The 26,444-nt window shown below is 42.6% G+C and overlaps 1 protein-coding gene across 2 annotated transcripts; it reads right to left on the reverse strand.

The window, feature by feature from the left end:
• Positions 1-693: 693 nt before the first annotated feature.
• On the reverse strand, positions 694-23,342 carry LOC120029911 (delta-type opioid receptor-like). 2 transcript variants are annotated; one of them, XM_038975221.1, is made up of 3 exons: positions 23,098-23,342; positions 2,048-2,403; positions 694-1,238 (listed from the first exon to the last, which is right to left on the reverse strand). In XM_038975221.1, exons 1-3 carry the CDS (start codon positions 23,340-23,342, stop codon positions 694-696), a joined length of 1,146 nt encoding a protein of 381 aa, XP_038831149.1. The 2 variants fall into 2 exon arrangements, with proteins under 2 accessions (XP_038831149.1, XP_038831148.1); XM_038975220.1 differs by having other exon boundaries at positions 2,036-2,403.
• Positions 23,343-26,444: the final 3,102 nt, after the last annotated feature.

The following is a 26,444-nucleotide window of genomic DNA, read 5'->3' on the forward strand; positions in this document are numbered from 1 at the left end:
GGTGAGCAAGTTGTCTGCCAAGCCCTGTTAAAAATGACAAACAGTATTCAATACAATATCTGATAATAACTAAATGTTATCTTTTTTTTTTTTTTTATCACTCTCAGTTTGGATATTTTGCAGGGCTACATTAAAGGCAATTCACATACACATACAATACATAACAATTTAGCACAGATCATATAGTATATAAAAGCAGCTATACACAGCTTTAAAGCTGCAGTCTGTGATTGGTAGGCTACATCCATTTTCTGACTTTTAAATTAATGATATATAGCCATTGACTCTTGAAACAAACAATAATGTAATTGTAAACAAACAATGTACAACTTCAAAACATGGCCAATTTATAATTTTCAGTAAGTTCAGTATGCCAGTCTAAAAGGATAGCCTACTGTATACATAACAGCTGATGTTGGTTCATTTCAGTGTTCAGCCCAAAGTTCAACATTTTAATAATGCTACCTGACAGAAAGCCTTACGCTGAGCGCTATTCTACATTCAAATATTTGTCAGCCTTGCCAGAAAGAGGCGACAGTAACATTGATGCTCATGCCACGTTGCATTTCAGCATCTTGGCGCATTACGTGTCAGAGCTTTGTGTCAGAGCACCGTGGTTACCTGGGTGACTTCCGAGCTCATGTCGTCGTTGGGCTGGCAGCGCGAGTCTAACGACAACATCTCCATACCTAGTCATACCTGTTGATTGGACCTCTCCACCGTGTTGGCGCTGGAGTGCTGCTCGCGCTGGTGCTGGTGGTGGTGGTGGTGGCGGGTACGAGAGGAATTCTGCAGCTCCAGCATCGAAGGATTCAAGGGGATGCAGAACTCGCGGAAGCAGCGTTTGAAGTTCTCATCCAGGAAGGCGTAGAGGACCGGATTCAGGCAGCTGTTGGTGTAGCCCAGCGCGATGCAGAAGTGCCAGGTGACGGACTGCAGCAGGGAGTTGGGGATGTTGATAAGGGCTTTGATGATAACGTAGATGTGGATGGGCGTCCAGCAGATGATGAAGACGGCCACCACCACCAGGACCATACGGGTGATGCGGCGCAGGTTGCGGTCCTTCTCCTTGGAGCCGGACAACATGCGCACGCTCTTCAGGCGCAAGATCATTAGCCCATAGCACACGGTGATGATGAGGACGGGGATGATGAAGGCAAAGATGAAGACGCAGATCTTCAGAAGATTCTCCCAGTACCAGGATGGGTGGGGGAAGATCAAAGTGCAGTCGATGATTCCTGAAAATGTGAAGATTGAGTACAAGACACAGTTGAACGAATGTAGCATATGAGGAAAGCAAACGCTTCACAGGAGTATTTTTCACAGGTAGATAAAACTACAGTATATAGGCCCCAAAGCATTGCTCAAATGATAACCATAAAAGTCAGTTGTTTTCATTTGTTAAACAAGCTTGTGCTGACTGCTTGTATTCCTCAGGCTGACATCAGATATATTTTCATCGTGAGACTGCAAATAACACTATCTATTCTCCTCTAACCAATAACAAGAGCTAAGACGATTTTGACAGGCACTTGAAAACCTAATTCAGGAATCACGCATCACCAATTTTGGTGACAAGTTTCTATCCCACTACTACTACTGCAATTATGCACAAACTTTCTGAAGATTATACATGGTGGTAGCTGCTAGTCTATGGCCATATATGCCATCTTTAAAGCATAATATTGATGAATAGATTTGGAGGCCTACATTAAGGCCAATTAGGGATGAACGCTTGCAAAACATAATTTAATGAGTTTGTGTCACATGACCTAAATAAAGGATCTGAAAGTGTTCTTATTATATGATAATAAAAACATGCTTCATAGCTAACGTGGCACTCTATTTCCCTCTATGACAGACCCAGACCATGCGTAGAACAGCAAAGTGCTTAAATTCCGTTGGCTTTCCGTTCACTTCACAGAAATAACTATCAAACATAATTGTTACTCTCGCTGCTGTGGTATGCTCACGAACATTACGGATAGGATATCTATAATTGAGGATAAAAGAAAAACAGCATGGGGAAACGTACTGTCGTACTTGCCATTATCGGTTACAGTAGTTAAGGCGGTGAACATGACAGGCAGACCGATGGCAGAGGACAGGATCCAGTTGCACACGTTGACAATCTTCGCGTTACGGGGCGTGCGGAAGTCTAAGGCCTTGACGGGGTGGCACACTGCAATGTAACGGTCAATACTCATTGTAGTCAAGGTGAAGATACTGGTGAACATGTTGTAGTAGTCGATGGATATCACTATCTTGCACAGCACGTCTCCAAACGGCCAGGTCCCCATCAGGAAGTTGACACTCTGGAAGGGCAGCGTACTGGTGGCTAGTGCATCAGCCAAGGCCAGGTTGAAGATGTAGATATTTGTGGCGGTCTTCATTTTAGTGTATCTGGAAAGACAACATACAAAAATAAAAATTAAGAGACCAAATTGTGCTTATCAGAAAACAAATAATCTGGACAGCAACTCGTCTATCGGAAAACCATTTAAAGGTAGACTCAGAAATATCTTTGGTTCACTCTGCCGTTCATGGCAACGTCTTACCACTGTGTCTCAGTTTCTCAGTCAAGTCATGCCTACCAGAACAGGATTACAAAATATTGCAATGGATTTATAAGGAATTGATATTAGAAACATACAGATGGATGGTGTATTGACACACATACACAACTGTCAATTCATTATAATCCAATTTCTCTTTACGGAGAGTTACTTACTAGGCTTATACTATTGCATTGCATGTCATGGGAGATTATAAAAATGTACACAAGCAGCTAGACAGATTCTGAGACTCTATATGTGCAACACCAGGGTTGTGGGTTCGATTCCCACGGGGTACCAGTGCTAAAAAAAGTATGAAAATGTATGCACTCACTACTGTTAAATTGCTCTGGATTAGAGCATCTGCTAAATGACTCAAATGTAATACAACAGTTGCACATGTCTGTTAAAGTACTCAAATAATGTTAAATAAACAGATTATCATGGAAACGTCATTTAGTGGTCTGTTGAAACATTCTTTCCCTTAGAGAAAAGCCACATGATAGTTCTACATGTGAAATCAGAACACTTCACAGGTAATGACCTGCAAACAAGAATCTTTACAATACACACCCTGCTTTTAACATAGAGCATTTCCTACTTACATATTTGACACACAAGAATACATTATGTATGTTTATACAGTCATTATTATTTAACATGTCATTATCTAGGATTTGAACTCACAAACTCTTGGTTCTTGGTTCCAATATCCTGCTACGCCACCATGTCTGTGTTAATAACTGATTTGACCTGCATTCCAACACTTTGCACTTCAAAATAAATCTCAGCCTTGTTAAAACTACACTCATGAAAAAACAATTACATTTGTCATAGTGATTCAGGAGTAACATTAAAACAGAATAATATTCCTCACCAACATTAGACAACTATACAGAAAACCCTCAAATTGCTGAAGTAAATTAAATGAATGATAAGAGAAGAGTCAGAATAACTGATACCACTGCAGATGGTACACATTTGCTAAGTACAGATACAGTATGTATTATAGGTAATGAATGCTCAGGTGCCTGCAGCAGACTTTGTGGCGCAGCAGAAAGATCAGTTTACCTTTAATCCAGAGATTGTGAGTTCATATACCAGATGGGAAACATTTCAAGAACACTTTTTCACATGTGAAGTGTTCCAAAAACACATTTTCACACGTTTCACATTATAGGTAGCCTATTTAAGACAATCGAGAGTGCCCATCCCTGCCGTACAATAAACATTCTGCATAATGGCACAGCGTTTCATAAACTGTGGGAAAGTTGATATGTTGATATGCTTCAGTTTGCTGCCATATGACTGGTTTCACATTTGTTTCCAGCGATTATAAGGTAAAATAGATAAAAAATAATTGTTGGTTATATTTACAATTCCCTTATCCAAATGGATTACTAATTTACCTACAGTAGCTTTTGTCAAGTTCTAAAATACAGTGCATGGAGAATGGTGTTATTTATATCCCCAAAAAACGAAGTAGATGTTTTTTCCACTTGGAACCGGTAGGTTCGCTCAACCTTATTCATGGTTTTCTCGCTCGTAAAAGAGGTGGAATTATTAGGGAATTAAGTCAAGGTTAGAATATGGCGTATCTGTAGACACACCTCCACCACACCTTCATTTATTCAAGCTCCACCCCAGAACGAATAGCGGGTGAATAGTACGCTATTTTCATGCTTAAATTCAAGGTCAGAATACCCATAGAGAGAATAGTGCAGGAAAAGGGAATTTCGTTCCATTTACGCTCGCTTAACTCGGATCAGAATCAGCCCAATGTACACAGAAATTCCCAGTTTTATTTTAATTATTTTCAAGACCGGAAAATTAGGAATTGGAATTTAGTTTAAGCCAAACTTGCAATCTTGTGATAGGCTGCTGCTGTTACAGTATGCTGCCAATCAGCAAGTGATATGCATGTTGTCAACAGAAGAGTCAGTAAAGGCACAGTACGTTACTGGCAAGATTGCTATTGGCAGCAAGTGTCCTGTAGGTTACTGGCAACATTTTGCCAGTAAGTCATTATGACTTTTACAATAACTTGCTGACAATTACTTTCCAGTTGTGAACTGACAAATTCACAAGTTGCCATTAAGTTACTGGCAAATGCACAATAACCTCTTCACAGTGAAGCTCATTACTGACACATTATCTTACAAAGTTTGCAGAACAGTCAACGTTAAAGGAGACGCTCTACTTTTATCGGCATAACCGTCAAACACTTCCACAAATACACACATATTTGACCAAGTCCCCAACTATGCTAACGAGCCCCACCTGTACATTGCCCCCCCACCTATATTTCAAACCGGAGTGATGATCGTGCCTTATATTCAAAATATTGGGTAGAAAAATGTCCCATTATACCTACAAGGTAGCAATCTGTACCATGGAGTTCATATGTGTACCTGTGAAGTGTAACTTTGACGTTTTTGTACCCCAGGTAACAACACTGTAGTGTACCCTAACCATACCCATATTTTTTTCAGTGTGTTAATATACAGTATGTTCCAAGCAATTAGTATGAGCCTGGTGGCACTGCAGAAACATTGATGCACTCTCAACCAAGACATGGCAAGTTCAAATTCCCAAATAATGTATACTCTACGTCAGGACTCTTCAACCCTGTTCCTGGAGAGCTACACTCCTGTAGGTTTTCACTCCCACCCCAGTTATAACTAACCTGGGCCCAGTTTCCCGAAGTGATGGAACTTACGCTTACAAGTGTTCTGCTTAATGCATCTTTCCTACAACAGCAGAAGATGTAACATGTGTTTCCCAAAACAAGTGTCCTGAGAGAGAACGGTCACTAAGTGCGTCGTTGGAGCGTGTATCGATACTGATAGGAAAGGGAGTGCTGCTCTCGGATCAGCTTTCTCCATTCAAATCTTTCCTTAATATTATAATTATTTCACAACACTGACGACGGATCAACTCCTATAGAGATGTTACCACCTACTGCTGAAAATATTGAGTGATCTTATTTTAATGCTTACCTGATAAAACTGCACTAAAAATCGCCGATTTGGCACACCATTGCGCACAATGCAATTTAAATAAGAATACATCATGAAATATATTGACACAAATTACAGACAGTAGCCTACAAGTAGCAAAATAGAACTCAATTTAACATTAAATGCCTATAGCCTACTGTATTTATATTTGCAGTCATCTCGTTTTTTTATACGTTGCTTGTTTGTATCAATTGTGCAAAGACATTACACCTTTGTATGTATGTGTAGTCAACTTTATTCTGAAGTTTTCGGCAGTCACAGAGAGACAGATAAACCATGTCATTTTATATTTAGTGGAGATCTTCTGAGCGTTTTCAAGCGCAACGTTAGCAAAGATGGTTTTGGGAAACAGCTCCGAGATTTAATGATACTCCTACGCAGGTTCTAACAATGAACTTAGCTTTAAGATGCTTTTGGGAAACCGGGCCCAGATTCCGTTTATCAATCTTCCAAATATTAGAATCAGGTGCGCTAGATTAGGGTTGGACTGAAAACCTACAGGATGGTAGCTCTCCAGGAACAGAATTGGAGCGCCCTGCTCTACGTCAATTGTCCTTGAGCATTTCTAGTTTTACGTTGATGTTACGTGATAATTGGACAATTATTTACTTGATTCTGGGAAGCTTTTAGCAAAGAGGAGAAATGTTTTCTTGACAATAAGTCTGTGGCCATATCTCTTTCATGCTCACAGATCTGGTGGTGTAGCTGCACTGCAAGAGGACATTTCATGTTTCTATCGAGGTTATGACTTCAAATTCCATTGAAAGCTGAGTCACAATTGTGGTCACAGTACAAGGTTTTGCAGTAATTTAAATAAGAATACAGCAGCATACTGTCATTTTCTAGAAAGCAAAGTGCAAAAATGTAGTCTAGCCAATATCCGTTATGTCCACAGACCTGGTGGTGCAGCAGGAACTTCAGATAGCTAGCAACTTTGAGGTTGTGAGTTTAAATCCCAAGTAAGGTTGTGTCCCAAGTAATCAGCATACTGTCCAATAACACCTGAATTTAGCTGTAAAAATACAGCAACTACAATAGTTGTAGATTTATTGTATTTTCAGCAAGTAGGAAAAAAACTCCAGGGGACCATGACACAATGTTCTAAAAACGCCCTTGGGGACGTCCCTGGAACAAACCGGGAGCTACGAAAAAATCTGCAGGGGACCATGACTGTTGCAATTGAATTAATGTAAATTATGCCTTTCAAAGTAAAATATTCTAAATTACATTTGATACTTAGGCTTTCCAAATTTCACCAAACAGTCAAACAGATCAAGAGATATAAACATGTGCCTGCTATAGCGCCACCGTGTGATCGATATTAATTTTCTTGCATATGATAAATCTTGACAGTGTTTATAACATGTGTACCAAATGTTGTTACAATACCGATATCCTTGACTGATTTATATCCATTTATGTACCATACCACGCCCACGGAATGTTTATTGATCCATAGCGGCCATGTTGTTTAAGATACTAGTCTGGGCAAAAATTGTGTTGAGACCTTTGTCCATAGTTGCCACATATCAAGTTTTGTGCAGATTGGTAATTCAGTGTCAGAAGAGTAGCACTTTAAGTGTTTTTCAAAAAATGCATCATGGCCGACATTATGGGTCCCTGAGGCAAATGTGTTCCTTATGAGGAGAAGGACCTATGTACCAAATTTCATGACTTTTAGTCAAACGGGGTAAGGAGCATGCCCTTTCAAAGTAAGCATTTTCAATCTCTTGTTTTAGCGCCACCATTTGGCAAATCAGTTTTAATTTTATAAATGCCAGATCTCTAATGCAAGACGCATCATTTACCCACATTTAGGCAAAATCGATCCAGTTCTGTCTGAAATATCGCATTTGACTAACGCACGAATGCACTAACGTACTAGAGGCTTTCACTGGTCCAAAAAGTTGGATCCGTTCCGAAATGGACATGGGGCTTTACCATCCGGACCCGATATGCATCAATATTTTTTTAAATATAGAGACCCGTCCCAAATGGACCCGAGGTCAACTAGACCAGTTCCGTATAGACCTGGCCGGATCCAGACCTGAGCCGAGTGAGGGAAGCAGCAGAAACTTCATTTTGTAAGCTACTTTATTAACCAGAGCTGATACAGCGCGAGGGAGAGGAGATAGATAGAGAGAGGTGATGCTCTAGCAGGGGCCGTGCTGTGTGACTAGGCTACTGTGAGTGTGAGCGAGTGACACAGGAACAGGGAGGAGGGAGGGAGAGATGAGAGACGGCAACCAAGCAAGCCGACTTCCACTAAAGTAGACTAATAGCTGCCATACTGTAGCTAGGTTACTTATCATCCAATATGATTACTTAGTACCTGTCTTGACTGCATCAACTCGGGCAATGGTAGTTAAGATAGCTAGCTAAGGGCCTCCCGAATAACGCAGTGGTCTATGGCTGTGCCACTAGAGATCCTGGTTCGAGTCCAGGCTCTGTCGCAGCTGGGCCGCGACCGGGAGACCCATGGGGCGGCGCACAATTGGCCCAGCATTGTCCGGGTTAGGGGAGGGTTTGGCCGGCAGGGATGTTCTTGTCCCATTGCGCACTAGCAACTCCTGTGGCAGGCCGGGCGCAATGCACGCTGACACGGTCGCCAGGTTACAGTCACGCCCTGACCGTAGATTGCTTTGTATGTTTCTATTTTTTGTTTGGTCAGGGTGTGATGTGGGTGGGTATTCTATGGTGTATGTCTAGGTGTTTTATTTCTATGTTTAGGCCTGGTATGGTTCCCAATCAGAGGCAGCTATCAATCGTTGTCTCTGATTGAGAACCATACTTAGGTAGCCGGTTTTCCCACTTTTGTTTGTGGGTGGTTGTTTTCTGTGTCTGTGGTTTCACCATACAGAACTGTTTTGATTTTAATTTCTGTCATTCACTTTGTTATTTTGTATTTTTCGTGTTCTGATATAATAAATTATCATGGACACTTACAACGCTGCATTTTGGTCCGATCCTTCATATTCCTCTCAGACGAGGACGACAATCGTTACAGAACCACCCACCAAAAAAGGACCAAGCAGCGTGGTAAGGAGGAGCAGCGCGATCTGGAGAAATGTACATGGGAGGAGATATTGGACGGCAAGGGACCCTGGGCACAGGCTGGGGAATATCGAGAGGCAGCCCCCAATTTTTTTGGGGGGGGGGGGCACACAGGGAGATTGGCGGAGTCAGGCGATAAACCTGAGCCAACTCCCCATGCTTACCGAAAGCAGCGCAGTACTGGTCAGGCACCGTGTTATGCGGTGAAGCGCACGGTGTCGCCAGTACGCGCTCATAGCCCGGAGCGCTATAGGCCAGCCCCCCGCAAGTGCCATGCGAGAGTGGGCATCCAGCCAGGGCGGATTGTGCCAGCTCAGCGTGTTTGGTCTCCGGTACGCCGTTTCGGCCCTGGGTATCCTGCGCCGGCTCTGTGGTGCTGTGTCTCCGGGGCGCTGGGAGGGTGCAGTTCGCCCTATGCCTGCGCTCCGCCCGTGCCGGGCGAATGTGGGCATTGAGCCTAAGGGAGAGGTGCGAGTGGTATGCACCAGATCTCCAGTGCTCCCCCACAGCCCGGTTCAACCTGTGCCTGCACTCTGGAGGGTCCGGGCTAAAGTGGTCATCCAGCCTGGAGGAGTGGTGCCAAGGCTGCGCACCAGAGCTCCAGTGCTCCCCCACAGCCCGGTCCATCCGGTGCCTCCTCCACGCACCAGGCCTCCTGTAGGTCTCCCCAGCCTGGTGGGCCCTGTGGCAGCGCCACGCACCAGGCTGTCTCTCCGTCTCCTCCCTCCAGGTTCTCTCACCAGTCCGGAGCTGCCAGAGCCGCCCTCCTGTCCGGAGCTGCCAGAGCCGCCCTCCTGTCCGGAGCTGCCAGAGCCGCCCTCCTGTCCGGAGCTGCCAGAGCCGCCCTCCTGTCCGGAGCTGCCAGAGCCGCCCTCCTGTCCGGAGCTGCCAGAGCCGCCCGTCAGTCCGGAGCTGCCAGAGCCGCCAGTCAGTCCGGAGCTGCCAGATCCGCCCGTCAGTCCAGAGGCGCCAGAGCCGCCCGTCAGTCCAGAGGCGCCACTCACTCCAGACTCGACCATCAGTTCAGTGGCGTCCTCTAGTCCGGGGTCGGCGGTGAGGGTTCCCTCTCCAGGGGCATTACGAAAGTGGGTCGAGCCAGAAGTGGAGCGGGGTCCACGTCCCTCACCAGAACCGCCACCGCGGAGTAATGCCCACCCAGACCCTCCCCTATAGGTTCAGGTTTTGCGTCCAGAGTCCGCACCTTTGGGGGGGGGGGGGGGGGGGGGTACTGTCACGCCCTGACCGTAGATTGCTTTGTATGTTTCTATTTTTTGTTTGGGCAGGGTGTGATGTGGGTGGGTATTCTATGTTGTATGTCTAGGTGTTTTATTTCTATGTTTAGGCCTGGTATGGTTCCCAATCAGAGGCAGCTATCAATCGTTGTCTCTGATTGAGAACCATACTTAGGTAGCCGGTTTTCCCACTTTTGTTTGTGGGTGGTTGTTTTCTGTGTCTGTGGTTTCACCATACAGAACTGTTTCGATTTTCATTTCTGTCATTCACTTTGTTATTTTGTATTTTTCGTGTTCTGATATAATAAATTATCATGGACACTTACAATGCTGCATTTTGGTCCGATCCTTCATATTACTCATCAGACGAGGACGACAATCGTTACAGTTATGGTGTTTCCTCTGACACATTGGTGCGGCTGGCTTCCGGATTAAGCGGCATTGTGGCAAGAAGCAGTGCGGCTTGGCTGGGTTGTGTTTTGGAGGATGCACGGCTCTCGACCTTCGCCTCTCCCGAGTCCGGGAGTTGCAGCGATGGGACAAGACTAACTATCAATTGGATGAAATTGGGTAGAAAAAGAGGTAAAAAAAAAAAGGATAGCTAGCTAGCTAACTAGGCTAATTGAGGCTGCACACACTTTCTCGTCCTACACAGTTACAAACTACAACTCAATTCAGAATATAAAGTAGCAGCCTACCTTTAACTTTTAATTACATCCTTTTCATTTCATCTTCCATTGAGTAGATATCTCCCAACTTTTGCCCCAAACGAAGGCTCTATGACTGTAGCCTATTGCTGTTTTGATGACTTATGATTGGCCAACCACAACAATAAGCTACACGCACCACTCTCGTGAAAAGCAAAGAACGGCAGCATAAATTATACCATTTCTCTCTCTCTCTTGCTCTCTCTCTCTTTCTCTCTCTACTGCAGAAGTCGCATTTCGATCTGCATTGGTCTTTCCAGACAAGTCAGAAAAAATTACACTTAAAGGTAATTTACACTTGAGCTGACATCCGCAGGGTTTACAGTGGGACATGTATGCCAAAATAAATTAAACTATTTTACTTTAAAAGATAACTCCTTTTATGTCAGCTATGTTTGCAGTTTGAGCATGGAGTAATGCATTGTACATAAGCCATGGATGTAAACACGGAGCTGGATGCCTTGACCTTTAAGCATAACATTGTCTGCTAATGCACAGTCTGTGTCTGATGGATGTTTCTGAGGTGTTTAGGTTGATGTCATCAGTGAAAAAGCACAGGAAGAGCCAGGAGCAGGGTGTTTTGTATTGCACATTCTGGAACACAAAATCACTGTCTATAACAAGACCATAAAACACAGCTGGGGTGAATTGCTGATCATGTCTGTCTTCTCTGTGAAGCTTGAGTCTCCCTGACAAAAAAATTATGATTACCTAACAGTTCCAGTGAGATAAACTGAAAAGATGGCTCCCAATATAAGGGAAAATAATATAGGGCAGCAGCTAGTATTCCTGGGGTATAAACATATTGAGGCACTTACATCACACAAAAAAACTAAAAAAATCAAACAGCACATCATATAACTTTATTACGCCACTACATATCTACAATATAAAATATATAATACCACCATACAACAATATTACAATGTGAAAGGGAAAGGAGGATACCTAGTCAGTTGCACTCAACCAAAATGTGTCTCCTGCATTGTGTGTGTGTGCCTGTGTGTGTCTCGTCACAGTCATCTTTGTTCCATAAGGTGTAGTTTTATCTGTTTTTTAAATCAGATTTTACTGCATGCATGAGTTACTTGATGTGGAATAGAGTTCCATGTAATCATGGCTCTGTGTAGTACTGTTTGTTTACCAGAGTCTGTTCTGGACTCGGGGACTGTGAAGAGACCCCTTGTGGCATGTCTTGTGGGGTATGCATGGGTGTCTGAGCTGTGTTCTAGTCGTTTGAATAGACAGCTCGGTGCTTTCAACATGTCAATACCTCTCACAAAGACAAGTAGTCATTCAGCCAATCTATCCTCTACATTGAGCCAGGAGAGATTGACATGCATGTCATTGATGTTAGCTCTCCATGTATATTTAAGGGCCAGTTGTGCTGCTCTGTTCCTCTTTGTGGCACTTGACCATATGCCTGGGCAGTAGTCCAGGTGCGACAAAACTCGGGCCTGTAGGAGTTTTTTTGTTGATATCAATGTCAAGAAAGAAGAGTAGAGCTTTATTATCCGATCTCAGCTACTGTTGCATCAATATGTTTTGACCATAACATCCAGAGTTACTCCAAGCAGTTTAGTCTCCTCAACTTGCTCAATTTCCACATTATTCATTACAAGATTTAGTTGAGGATTTAGGGTTTAAAATCAAATCAAATTTTATTGGTCACATACACATGTTTAGCAGGTTTCTTCCAAATACAAGTGTGTACTGTATGACAAAGTCATAGACCGTTTCATCAACAGGAAAGAGAGGAGGATGGCATTGGCGTTTCTCTACAAGTAGGGTGAGTCAACATGTTTTTTTCTACTTGCACGAACACACACACACACACACACACACACACACAGAGAAATCAAAACCATGGACAGCCACATATTTAGCTTACGTTGATTGGACTACATTGTTTTTGTTATCTTTTAGTTGTCACTGTAAAAGACTATGTATAGATGATTTGATGATGTTGAAATGTTGAAGTTGAAATGGTTCTAGAATAGTGGAGGCAGCTCCTGTTTTCTCTCTGTAGAACCACTCTCTGTGGTTCTAAATCAATAGTTGTTTAGTCGCCCCAAAATGTCCAAAACATTAACTTGCTTGACCATGCGGTAGGTCATGTAAGTGTTTGTAACATGCAATAAACTTTGTGGACTCTACCAGACAGATGTTGCTCTCAGGTTTTGTGATGAAACAAAGGTGTGGTTGAATTTATTCTGCCACTGTCTTCTTATTGTCTCTGCCTTAGGCCTACCTATCATGGTCGCAAATGAACTGACAGGTTATTATCCCAACACATAGGTTGTAATATGGCTTTTTTCCAGGCTTTTCCTCCCCAGTGATTTTACCCACGCACCACTACTGGCAACTTACAGGAGCAATTCGGGTTAAGTGCCTTGTACAAAGGCACAACAACAGTTTTTAACCTAGTTGGCTCAGGGATTCAAACTAGCGACCTTTCAGTTACTGGCCCAACATTCTTAACCGATGGACTACCTGCCGTCCAGTAGGGGAGTGTGTAGGAGGGAGTAAAGGGAAGGAGGCCTCCTCCATCAGCGCTGTCTATAGTTAGCGGAGACTAGTTCACTATGAAAGAGGGAGCACAGTCATCAAAGCATCTGATAAAGACAGACAGTAGCTTAACACTAAAACACTTCAGCTGCCTCATGGCAGCTGCCTCTGGAATTACTGAGTGTGATGGTCCGCTTGGCTGGCAGACATGATCACAAAGGTGGCAGTTACCTCGAATCAAATAGAGCAGATATCCCTGCGCAGCCGGCTGTCTTTTCTGATTCCTCAGCGCCAGCAGAGGATGTCTAGTGGAACAAATTCGCAAATACTTTGGGATGTTCACCACTGACACAAGGCTTTTGTGCATGGCGTGTTGTAAGGCCTAATGCACATGCATAGTGACAGTTGACATAGAGTAGGCGTAAACATGCCTTTTCACGGACAGCTCCATCCTCAGAGCCACACTAGTACAATTTATGTTGTCACTGTGAAAACATCTAGATTGTGTTTATAGGCAATAAATATACACAGCAACTCACTATGGCATCGTAAGCCTGTATACAAAACATTTGAGGATTTTAGGAAATTAATGACATGAATGGTAACCTAGTATAACCGCAGAAACAGAGCAGCAGAGTAGCCTATAGCAATGAAGGCTTGTTGCTAAGGAACAACCAGAACATGTCCTCTGACTTTGTGATTATCTTCTCCTGATACATCATTCCATTACATTCAGGCCGAGACAGTGTTTCTCCAAGATTGTTTTTCAACATGGCCCTCTTTACTCATTTCAATTGAAATCAATTTCCCAAATGCCTATAGGACCACACCTATATAATGGTACAGGAAACACTTGAGTTGAGTTCCTTTGGTACAAACAAGTTAAACTTCTAATGAATATTAAAATGTAAAGTGGGCAATGTATACTCTGACGTCTTTCCTTTATCCAGCATTTTAAAACAGAAAATCTTTGTCAAAAGGACAATACGTTATTCAGTTGGAAATGTCAAACAGTCAAAGACATGTTCTGTCAAAAAACATCATCACTAAAGCCACTGTTAATATAGGAGCCAAAGAAAGCAGTAATGAGTCTGATTATAAACAATTTTTTTTCTGTAGTGTGACATGTTTTGCTCCATCTCCTACACTGAATTATAATCCTTTGAGTGGCAGATAGAACAAAGACAAGAGTATATAATGAGTGGAGGCAAAAAAATATCTACATGACTAATGCATTCATTGACAAAGCTACTATCAATCATACTGTGAATAAATGTTTACTGTTCAGGAACAGGCCTATTCTTTTTTTCTTTTTTTAATTTTTTTTTTAAAATAAATTTTATCCCATTTTCTCCCCAATTTTCGTGGTATCCAATCGCTAGTAATTACTATCTTGTCTCATCGCTACAACTCCCGTACGGGCTCGGGAGAGACGAAGGTCGAAAGCCATGCGTCCTCCGAAGCACAACCCAACCAAGCCGCAATGCTTCTTAACACAGCGCGCCTCCAACCCGGAAGCCAGCCGCACCAATGTGTCGGAGGAAACACCGTGTACCTGGCCCCCTTGGTTAGCGCGCACTGCGCCCGGCCCGCCACAGGAGTCGCTGGAGCGCGATGAGACAAGGATATCCCTACCGGCCAAACCCTCCCTAACCCGGACGACGCTATGCCAATTGTGCGTCGCCCCACGGACCTCCCGGTCGCGGCCGGCTGCGACAGAGCCTGGGCGCGAACCCAGAGACTCTGGTGGCGCAGTTAGCATTGCGATGCAGTGCCCTAGACCACTGTGCCACCCGGGAGGCCCTCGGAACAGGCCTATTCTTGTCCTCATCTTACCTTGAAGAAAGACATTCCTATGGGAGGGAGGCAATGGTGGACATAAAATTGTTCACCACTGATGACCTTTCAAGACCAGTGCTTGACTTGGGCAGGAGCTCACCGGAGCTGAGTACTGACACCTCAAATTGTCTACTGCTTGATCTCCTGTTCCGCTTCTAGAATATTATCTCAAAAGGATTATGAAGCTCCTGCACCTAAATACAAATGGCACCCAAAATGAGTAATGGTACCTATTTCAGATCAAGTCAAGCACTGTTCAAGACCAATATTATTAATCTCCCTTAATAAAGATGGAAAGTCATTGAGTATGAGAATAAGGGCAGTGCCCAGGAAACCAAATGTGTAAGGAATCACACAGCATGCTACATCCTGTCAATAGATCTCAGGAGTTAATCATAAGGAGAGCCAACATATCGAGTGTAACACAATGTATCATAAACTGCCTGTTGGGGATCCATAGGAGGCTGAGTTACAATGGACATCAATCATATGCATGTTATTTCCTGGAGTTTGAGAGGATGGAACTACTAAACTCTTAGAAAAAAGCATTCCAAAAGGGTTCTTTGGCTGTCCCCATTGGAGAACAGTTTTGGTTCCATGTAGAACCCTCTGTGGAAAGGGTTCTACATGGAACTAAAAAGGGTTCTACCTGGAACCAAAAGGCTTCTACCTGGAACCAAACAGGGTTCTTCAATGGGTTCTCATATAGGGACAGCCGAAGAACCCTTGTTGGTTCTAGATATAACTTTTTTTCTAGGATTGTAGTATTAACCTGTATTTTCTGCCCATTGAAATTATTCTGTTTGGCTTAGAGTACTGTGTTGAGCCTATTCAAACACGTTTCTAAAACCGTAGTTATCCCCACAGGACCTCCAGCACATGGCGAGTAATCTTTGAAGTGGCTTATGAAACCTACTAACATCATGAAACAAGAAAGGAGAGATTTTATTACTAAAGGGTTGTTGAATGATGTTGAGTGATCGATCAGGGAACACTTAGAGAAAAAGAAAGCTAATGTTTTTATTTATTTATTATGTATCCCTTAGCTCAGAACCCTCCTTTATATAATAAATGAATTGGACCTGCTGTATTAGGCAGCCTGTGATAAGAGGACAAATAAAATGATAAATATTTATTAATCAATATAATTTTGTTTGTGCATAGAGGGAAATTGTACCCTGAATCAATTTCCTTATCTCACCGAGCTTTGCACATTGTACAAAATTATGATAAAAAACAAGCACTAGCCTGACACTAGCCACCTTTTTGTTAATCAATGAACAAACATATGGCCATGAAGGGTACAGGTCCATCTTGAATGCATTGTTTGTGACCCAAAAATGTAAGTGTTAACAGCAATTACGGGAATGGATCAGACGTGATGATTTATTGTACTGTAAGATAGGAAACACGCTCTGCTCTTGCAGGTAGGCTGACTGGGGGAAGGGATGGTCGGAGAGAACGCATGGGTGTCTCCATGACAACAAACAGCACTATTTCCCCTGCGGTTTCCTGCAGTTCTAGAATTGATTTATCACATGAGCGTGCAGATATCATTCTGTGGGTGACACAACTTGTCATTTGTCTGTGCTTGTGAGAGTTCCTGGATGTAAGCACTGATCTGGTGGAAGCTTGTGGGTGGGTCAGGTGTCGTTGCTAATGGCATGAACGTTATCCACCATGTAGGTGCTGACACTCAGCAAAGACCAAGAAAGGTTAAAAAGGTATATTCATTTAAGATAGTTTGGGTTGGTCTGCACTTAGGAAGGATCCAGTTTTGAGATGGGAATGATTAGCTTGATTTTGCGTAAATCATGCATTGATGTCAATGCAAGATTTGCACGAGTTATGAGCAAAGCTAATGCTAATGAATTACTTAAAAATCATACAATGTGATTTTCTGGATTCTTGTTTTAGATTCCGTCTCTCGCAGTTGAAGTGTACCTATGATAAAAATTACAGACCTCTACATGCTTTGTAAGTAGGAAAACCTGTAAAATCGGCAGTGTATCAAATACTTGTTCTCCCCACTGTATATTCTATTTTAATATATCTGGAAGATGGAGTGACAGTTTATGTTTGTGACCATGGTGATTCCAATATTGTTTGTCAAAAGTAGAAAACTTCACAGACTAAGAGTGGTCCTGTCGCACTACATGTAATGAGGACATGAATAAGGGGTCCTTATGGTATAGCTGATTCATTTAGGATTTTAGACCAATCTGACAGAGTAAATCAAATCTCTGAACACAACTTTTAGGAATCAAATGTAAATTAATAATATTTTGTATGTGAAAGTATTTATAAAATTCCCCAAACAAATATTTTATTTTATAAAATGCCCCTAAATGTAAACGTTAAGCTCAAATAATGCAACAAAATAAAAAATGTCAACTATAAAAATAAGGTTTCAATGCCAGACAAAGGATTGTCCCGACTTTCAAGAATACCTGAGCTAATTTCCTGCTATTCTACACATTTTGCCATGAGGCTGTGAGAAGCTGAGACACCGTGTCTCAATCTTGGCACTCCGCCACCATTGTAAAAAATATTTTGGAAGCTATAGAAATGCATTTATTAATGTAACCTTAATGCAAACTTTTAAATTATATTTTGTGAGCTAAACATAAAAAAAGCCCAAATATTGTTTTTAATGTATAATTTTGAGAGATTACTAACGTTACTGTCCCCACTACAACAAAACAATACTTAAATACATGTAATTCAAACATTTAATTGAAATACTGTAAAATTCCATTAATTCCTATGGAGGACTGCTCCTACTGGTAAGTGCCAATATGGCCGACCGGTGGCTTCAAAGCAATCCAGGGTTAATATACATCATTGACTACACCAGTGCATTGGGTTAGATGGAGGACTTTGTGAGTGTATTCTGAATTCCCCAAGGGAGTTGACTCTCGCGGTTGTGCTTACAGTAGCTTACATGACTCAGGGTCATAGTGAAGCAGTGAAGAGTGGCAATATGGGGGGAAAACCATACCGAAACTTGTATTGTGGATAACGAATATCTGTATTCTTATTGAACAAGTTCAGGTACGTCTGAATAAGACTGAACTCGACCCAGGACTCTTAGACTACTGTATGTCATCAGCAGAGATCAGTTGGTCATCACATCCTCTTATTCATCAAAGAATAAATGAAGCAGGCGAATGCTGATGTACTACTAATCCTACTACAAACACCCCCGGCTGAGGAAGACATTTCTGAGTAACATCGTTGATTTACGGTTGACCTTGACCTTTTGGGATTGTGGCTGGGGAATGGCGATGCTCCAATGATTCAAGGCTTTGTTGTGTTTCTGACATTTTCCATCCCTCTCTAGCTCAGGCCGTTATCCCCACCTGCTTCAAGATGTCAACTATCATCCCCTGCCCAAGAAAGGGAAAGTAACTGAACTGAATGACTACTGACCCGTAGCACTCACTTCCGTCATCATGAAGTACTTTGAAAGGCTAGTCAAAGACTACATCACCTTCTCCCTCCCTGACACACTCGACCCTCGCCAATTTGCCTACTGCCCCAACAGATCCAAGGACGACGCAATCGCCATTGCCTTGCACACTGCTCTCACCCACCTGGACAATAGGGATGCATATGTGAGGATGCTCTTCATCGACTACAGCTCTGCCTTCAATACCATAGTGCTCTCTAAGCTCACCACAAAACTCACAGCCCTGGGACTGAACTCCTTCCTATGCAACTGGGTCCTGGACTTCCTGATGGGCCGCCCCCAGGTAGTGAAGGTAGGCAACATTACCTCCTCCATACTGATCCTCAACATGGGGGCCCCACAAAGGTGCATCCCCAGTCCCCTGCTGTACTCCCTGTATACCTACGACTACATGGCCTCACACAGTTCCAACTTCATCATCAAGTTCGCTGACGTCACGACAGTAGTAGGCCTGATTACCAACAACGACAAGACGGCCTACCGGGAGAAGGTAGACACTGGTGCCAGGTAACCAACCTCTCCCTCAACATCAGCAAAACAAAGGAGCTAATTGTTGATTTCAGGACGAACCAGCTGAGCACGCCCCCATACTCACCAACGGGGCCGCCGTGAAGACGGTCAAAAATGTAAAGTTTAGGCCTCCCGAGTGGCGCAGTGGTCTAAGGCACCGCTGTGCCACTAGAGATCCTGGTTCAAGTCCAGGATTTGGCCGGCAGGGATGTCCTTGTCCCATCGCACTCTAGCGACTCCTGTGGCGGACCGGGCGCAATGCAAGCTGACACGGTCGCCAGGTGTACAGTGTTTCCTCCGACACATTGGTGCGGTTGGCTTCCGAGGTTAAGCGGGCATTGTGTCAAGAAGCAGTGCGGCTCGGCTGGGTTGTGTTTCGGAGGACGCACGGCTCTCAACCTTTGGCTCTCACGAGTCCAAACGGACTGACTGACTGATGAGACAACACTGTAACTACCAATTGGATACCATGAAATTGGGGTGAAAAAAAAAAAAAAAGTCAAGTTCCTCGGCATACACATCTCCGAGGAGCTGAAATGGTCAAACCACATAAACACGTGGTGAATAAGGCACAACAGCGACTTTTTAACCTCAAGAGGCTGAATAAATTTGGCCTGTCCCAGAGGGCCCTCACAGTGTTCAACAGGAGCACCATCGAGAGAACACTAGTCAGCTACCTGCTTCCCACCCCTTCCTGCCTAATCCCCCCCTGGACTTGGCTGGATGTCCTTTGGGTGGTGGACCATTCTTGATACACAAGCGAAACAGTTGAGCGTGAAAAACCAAGCATCTTTGCAGTTCTTGACACACTCAAACCGATGCCGCCTGGCACTTACTACCATACCCTGTTGTTAATTGGATTTATATGTTTAAATTAATGATTCGAATACTCTACCCTGAAACCATATAATTGTATGAAATTGATTAGAATCATAAAGTTATAATTAATGATGTGTGTAGTTTTAGTCAGTAAAACAATATGTCTCTACAGTATCTTAAACACAGACTGTCTGAGCAAAATTCGGTGCCGACCTTGGCTAGGGGCCACAGAGATTTGGTCTCACGGCCTCCCCAATCTTGGGGGAGGACGGGGAGTGCTTCTCACGGTCTCTGTAATCTATGTCGGCTGGGTAGGGAGACAGTATGTGCGCAGGATACCTACTGTTTGTGTGGAAGTATGTGCGTAAGAAGCCAGTATAAAATGAATGGTTTTGTACAACTAACCAGCGCTCTCGTGAATAAACATTTTGACTATCATAGCTGGGGCCTGTTTCATTCGACCAGTATCTTACAAATTCTGGGTTGCAGACTGAGTAGTTAATTGATTTGGGTTATGAACATTGAGAACATAATTCTCGTGACACCCGTTGAAAGGAACTTAAATATTTTGTCTTGCCCATTCACTCTTGGCATTCTCTCAATCAGCTTCACCTGGAATGCTTTTCCGACAGCCTTGAAGGAGTTCCCACATATGCTGAGCACTTGTTGGCTGCTTTTCCTTCAATCTGCAGTCCAACTCATCTCGATTGGGTTGAGGTTGGGTAATTGTGGAGGCCAGGTCATCTGATGCAGCACTCCATCACTCTCCTTCTTGGTCAAATAGCCCTTACACAGCCTGCAGGTGTGTTGTGTCATTGTCCTTTTGAAAACAAATTATAGTCCCACTAAGCGCAAACCAGATGGGATGGCTTATCACTGCAGAATGCTTTGGTAGCCATGCTGGTTAAGTGTGCCTTGAATTCTAAATAAATTACTGACAGTGTCACCAGCAAAGCACGCCCACACCATCACACCTCCTCCTCAATGCTTCACGGTGGGAACCACACATGCAGAGACCATCTGTTCACCTACTCTGCATCTCACAAAGACACGGCGGTTGGAACCCAAAATCTCAAATGTGGATTCATCAGACCAAAGGACAGATTTTCACTGGTCTAATGTCCATTGCTCGTGTTTCTTGGCCCAAGCAAGTCTCTTCTTCTTATTGGTGTCCTTTATTAGTGGTTTATTTGCAGCAATTCGACCATGTAGGCCTGATTGACCCAGTCTCCTCTGAACAGTTGATGTTGAGATGTGTTTGTTACTTGAACTCTGTGAGGAGATTTGGGCTGCAATTTCAGAGGCTGTTAACTATAAAGAACTTATCCTCTGCAGCAGAGATAACTCTGGGTCTTCCATTCGTGTGGCGGTCATCATGAGAGCCAGTTTAATCATAGTGGTTGATGGTTTTTACGACTGCACTTGAAGAAACTTTCAAAGTTCTTGACATTTTCCGCATTGACTGACCTTCATGTATTAAAGTAATGATGGACTGTCATTTCTCGTTGCTTATTTGAGCTGTCCTTGCCATAATATGGACTTGGTCTTTTACCAAATAGGGCTATCTTCTGTATACCTTCCCTACCTTGTCACAACACAACTGATTGGCTGAAACGCATTAAGAAGGAAAGAAATTCCACAAATTAACTTTTAACAAGGCACACCTGTTAATTGAAATGCATTCCAGGTAACTACCTCATGAATCTCAAATATAAATATATTTTACTTTGTTTAACACTTTTTTGGTTACTACATGATTCCATATATGTTATTTCATAGATGTTATTTCATAGTTTTGATGTCTTCACTATTATTCTACAATGTAGAAAATCATAAAAATAAAGAAAATCCCTTGAATGAGTAGGTGTGTCCAAACTTTTGACTGGTACTGTATATATTATTATTGTTTTTTTATTGTTTCATTCACACCTGAACTGTTGGAGCTCGGAGCTTAAGTATTTCACTGTACACTGCAACTACATCTGCGATACTATGCATGTGACTAAATAAAAACCTGATCTAATCTAATAATATGAATGATGTTAGTGAAGCTGTTTAATTAAAAACACATATCTGTCTAATAATGTGTGCTAACAGATGCGTCATGAGCTGCCACCATTCAACACACCTGTGACTGAATAATGGCATGTCTGTATAGCAAGTGGTGTGATGATATCAAAGTAACATGTTACTATGTCAATCGGAAAACTATCAGCAGTCTCATGGCCAATCCATCCTCTCAATGTCTCCATGCAGGCCAGACTGCTGCTCAGTCTCATAAGGGCAGATCACAGGCTACACATGCACTACATTTCTAATGAGCCATTACCCTAGTGAATTATTCTTCTGTGAAAGGGTATAGGCCAGGGTATTGCCTACACCAAGTCCTTCTAGTGGGAAAAGTCCTTCTTGAGCGGTGAGGTCCCACCATACAATAGTGACCCTAATAGCAATTTACTGACATATAGACAGGTTCAGTGTAATAACAGTGTAAGTACACATTGTTACATTGCACTTACAACTAACTGTAAGGCCTGCTACTACACTGTGTTTTGCTAAAAATATTATTGCAAAATAAAAGTCTTTGTAATTGTTCTGGACAATTTGACATGCATTTTGTTTTTTTGGGGGGGGGGGTATGCTCCTCAAAATATATCTTTACATGTTTTCAAAGTAAAGTGTTTATGAGAGTTAAGTACCAATAATAACAAATTATGTCAAAATCATATGTAGCCAATGTCCGCCAATCAATGGTCCCACATCAATGGTTTCTATGACAGTTAATATTATTATGGTGACTCCACCGGGGTCTGGAAATCCATTGCGTTATAGCCGAGTCCAAACGCGTTCATTTCTGACCGTTCGAGGCACTGCAGTTGTCTGTGGTTGCAATAAAATGCTATCTTTAACAGCAGTCAGTTGTGACTAGGCTATATAAAATTACACATGGTGCAATACTCTGATAGCCTATTGACAAAATGTGTGCAATACATTTGTTTTATGGTGGCCTTCAGCACATACTGTAGTTGCAATGAATTCCCTTTAATTACAGGCTGAATAATGTAGCCATTTACTGGTCAATATCATGATTTACGTGCGCCTAACTCCCGGTGGAATTCTTTCACGTGCTCTGTTCAGAATAATTATTGAGCATGGTGCCATATTCGTCTATCAACAACCTGTTTCTTTCAATTTACCACAGAATATGGTTCCTCATGGTATCCCCTTTTATGGCGGGTTACTGTCAGTTAATTTTTCTATTAAACTATGAAATGTACACATACTACTAATCTAACCTAGAATCCGATTTACCATGCATCAGAACAATAGTGTCAGGGCAGTGTAGGTTATAAAACCTGGGATTAGTTGTTGATATCTTACCTGATAATGACATACATGACGAGCACGTTTCCCACCAGACCAAGCACACACACAATAGAGTAAAGAGTCGTGATTATAATCGCGATGATCACTGGTGTCGAATCTTTGGCCAGGTTGTCTGTTCTCTCACATTTGGCATCCAAACTTATGTTATCGCTGAAGTTCCGACAAAAAACACTATTGTTCATCATGGCCAAATTTGAGAAATGGTACGGATTGTTCGACGTGTTGCCACCGCTTTCCATGGTCAGCTGAAGCTGTCCCGGCTGAAGCGCTCAGGACAAGAAATCTCGCAACGATTCTCTCTCGTTCAAGGCTGCACGGTGTGAGTTAAGGCGTTTTTGTGTCACACCAAGTACCCTTACGCACGAGTTATGGGACGTGGATGAAACATAAATGCATATTACCAGTTCCCCCTATTGCGTTTTCTCAATTTATCAAGCAAAATGACGTCACTCCATGAACCAACCCCGAGGCACTGGCGTTAGAATGCGGTAATTGCCTATAGCGAAGCATTAGCCTTTAGAATTATTTAACAATATTGCGCTACAGTAGACTGCATACATTTTCAAACTCAGCCCTTACGAAAAAATATTTCAATCAGAGTGCAGTATAACTGCAGTACACAGCAGTATAACTGTAGTTAGAGTGCAATATAACTGCAATATGCGCAAATACTGATCCAAAATAACACAGTCTTTTTTACTTCAGTAATTTTGCAGTGTAACTGCAGTTAGAGTGCAGTATACGAACTGCAGTACACTGCAGTTATTCTGCAGTGCACTCATTAAGCACTCATTAAGATCAGGTGTGGCCAACACACCTGAACACACTTAACAAGATAGAGAATAGAGTTTTGTTGATTCTGAGAACGGAATGTATATGTTTTTAAATAACGTTCTTAGAATGTTCTTTGAACATTACTAATGTTTTCTTGTGTAATATTCTGAGACCATGACTTTAAATAGAACCATGAGGAAACCTGTAGAAAAGTTTTGGGAAGGTTGTATGCAAAGTTAACATAGGGCAACCACTCTCTCACCAAGCTCTAAGAAACATATGGTTCTCAGAACGTTATGTGCTAGCTTGGTAAGCTACCAATATCAGAAAGATATAGCCTACAAAGATGTGGGGGTAGTAGTAGTGGTGGGGGGGATGATGAGGGCAGTTTGAGGTATTCTTATAGTCAATGTTTTGTGTTGCATTTTAATTGCATTATAAGTGAAAGAGGTCTGATCCCCACAGTTCTATAATCCAATAGTCATTGATTTTAATCATGATAATGCAACCATGTGTTACACTACTATTTCTGGGAAAAGTTAAGTGGATCACATTTATTTGTTAAATGTATTGAAGGCCGAGTAACTTTGGTACAGAACAAAGCAGCTTGGAAAGGGGATCCCTAGTCAGTTGCACAACTGAACGTGTTCAACAAAAAAATGTGTCTTCTGCATTTAACCCAACCCCCACCTTACTTTAGGGCAGAACAGCAAATTTTTCCATCTTGCCAACTCAGGAATTCGATCATGTAACTTTCCAGTTACTGTTCCAACGCTCTAACCGCTAGGCTACCTGCCATCCCAAGAGACACCTAAGATATTTTAAGTTACGACAATTGTTACAGTGAGTCCTATTTTTGAGTCATTTGCAAACATAGCAAGGCAGCAACACATGACAACACAGCATGGTAGCAACACAACATGACAACATGTTAGCAACACAACATGGCAGCAGCACAACATGGTAGCAGCATAAAACATGGTATAAACATTATTGAGCACAGACATCATCACAAATGGCAAGAAGTAAGAGACATATCTAGAGGAAAAAGAAACGCACACCTATTTAGGCTAGGTGCTGGCCAGCGGAGCGGAAAACCCAAAAATAAAGGAGAGCTGCACACTCGAAGAGCTCAGATGCAAAAATGTAATGTCCAACGTTTTGACAGGCAAGCTGTCTTCATCACGGTATAATCACAAACACTGCAGGGTGACTTGTTTATATAGTGTCAAAAGACATACACACAGGTGTCTGTAATCATGGCCAAGTATGGCCTAATATCATTGGTTAATTCTCAAATATTAAAATGACATTCAAAGAACAACATACAAAAAACAAATGGATAGCATACGATCATAGATTCAATTTTGACTACATAAGCCTACAAACAATTACAATGGCAAAGTCACAATAATCACAAGAATGGCTTCAGATCAAAGTCTACGTTGAGACCGAAGGGAGCAAGTGTCTTTAAATTAAAGATCCAGGCAGCCTCTCGTTTTAACAATAAATTATTGAGGTAAGAGACAACAATACATCACGCAAAGCAGCCACAACTGTCAGTAAGAGTGTCCATTATTGAGTCTTTGAATGAAGAGATAAAACTGTCCAATTTGAGTGTTTGTTGCAGCTCGTTCCAGTCGCTAGCTGCAGCGAACTGAAAAGACGAGCGACCCAGGGATGTGTGTGCTTTGGGGACTTTTAACAGAATGTGACTGGCAGAACGGGTGTTGTATGTGGAGGATGAGGACTGCAGTAGATATCTCAGATAGGGGGGAGTGAGGCCTAAGAGGGTTTTATAAGCATCAACCAGTGGGTCTTGCGACTGGTATACAGAGATGACCAGTTTACAGAGGAGTATAGAGTGCACTGATGTGTCCTATAAGGAGCATTGGTGGCAAATCTGATTGCCAAATGCTAAAGAACATCTAGGCGCTCGAGAGCACCCTTGTAACGTCTGCTTCCAACTCACACTCTCAAACACATAGATCCCCTGAACGCAGCTCACTCTCCAGATCCCAATCACCTGAATTCTGATCACCTGTTCACACACCTGTATGTAATTTATGGTCACACACTATTTAGTTCAGGTCCTTGCACCCCATCATTGTGAGCAATTGTTTGTTTTGTGACACACTTTTATTCTGAGCTTTGTTTTTCCGTAATTTAATCGTCCTGTGTATGATAGTTTTTGCCTGCCGCACTAATGTAGGTCACCATAGCAGCACCTACCTGTAGCACGCGCTCCAGCAGGTATATCTCTCTGGTCACCCCCAAAACCAATTCTTCCTTTGGCCGCATCTCCTTCCAGTTCTCTGCTGCCAATGACTGGAACGAACTACAAAAATCTCTGAAATTGGAAACACTTATCTCCCTCACTAGCTTTAAGCACCAGCTGTCAGAGCAGCTCATAGATTACTGCACCTGTACATAGCCCATCTATAATTTAGCCCAAACAACTACCTCTTTACCTACTGTATTCATTTATTTATTTTTGCTCCTTTGCACCCCATTATTTCTATCTCTACTTTGCACTTTCTTCCACTGCAAACCAACCATTCCAGTGT

Source organism: Salvelinus namaycush, chromosome 35, assembly GCF_016432855.1.
Source record: "Salvelinus namaycush isolate Seneca chromosome 35, SaNama_1.0, whole genome shotgun sequence".
NCBI lineage: Eukaryota > Metazoa > Chordata > Actinopteri > Salmoniformes > Salmonidae > Salvelinus > Salvelinus namaycush.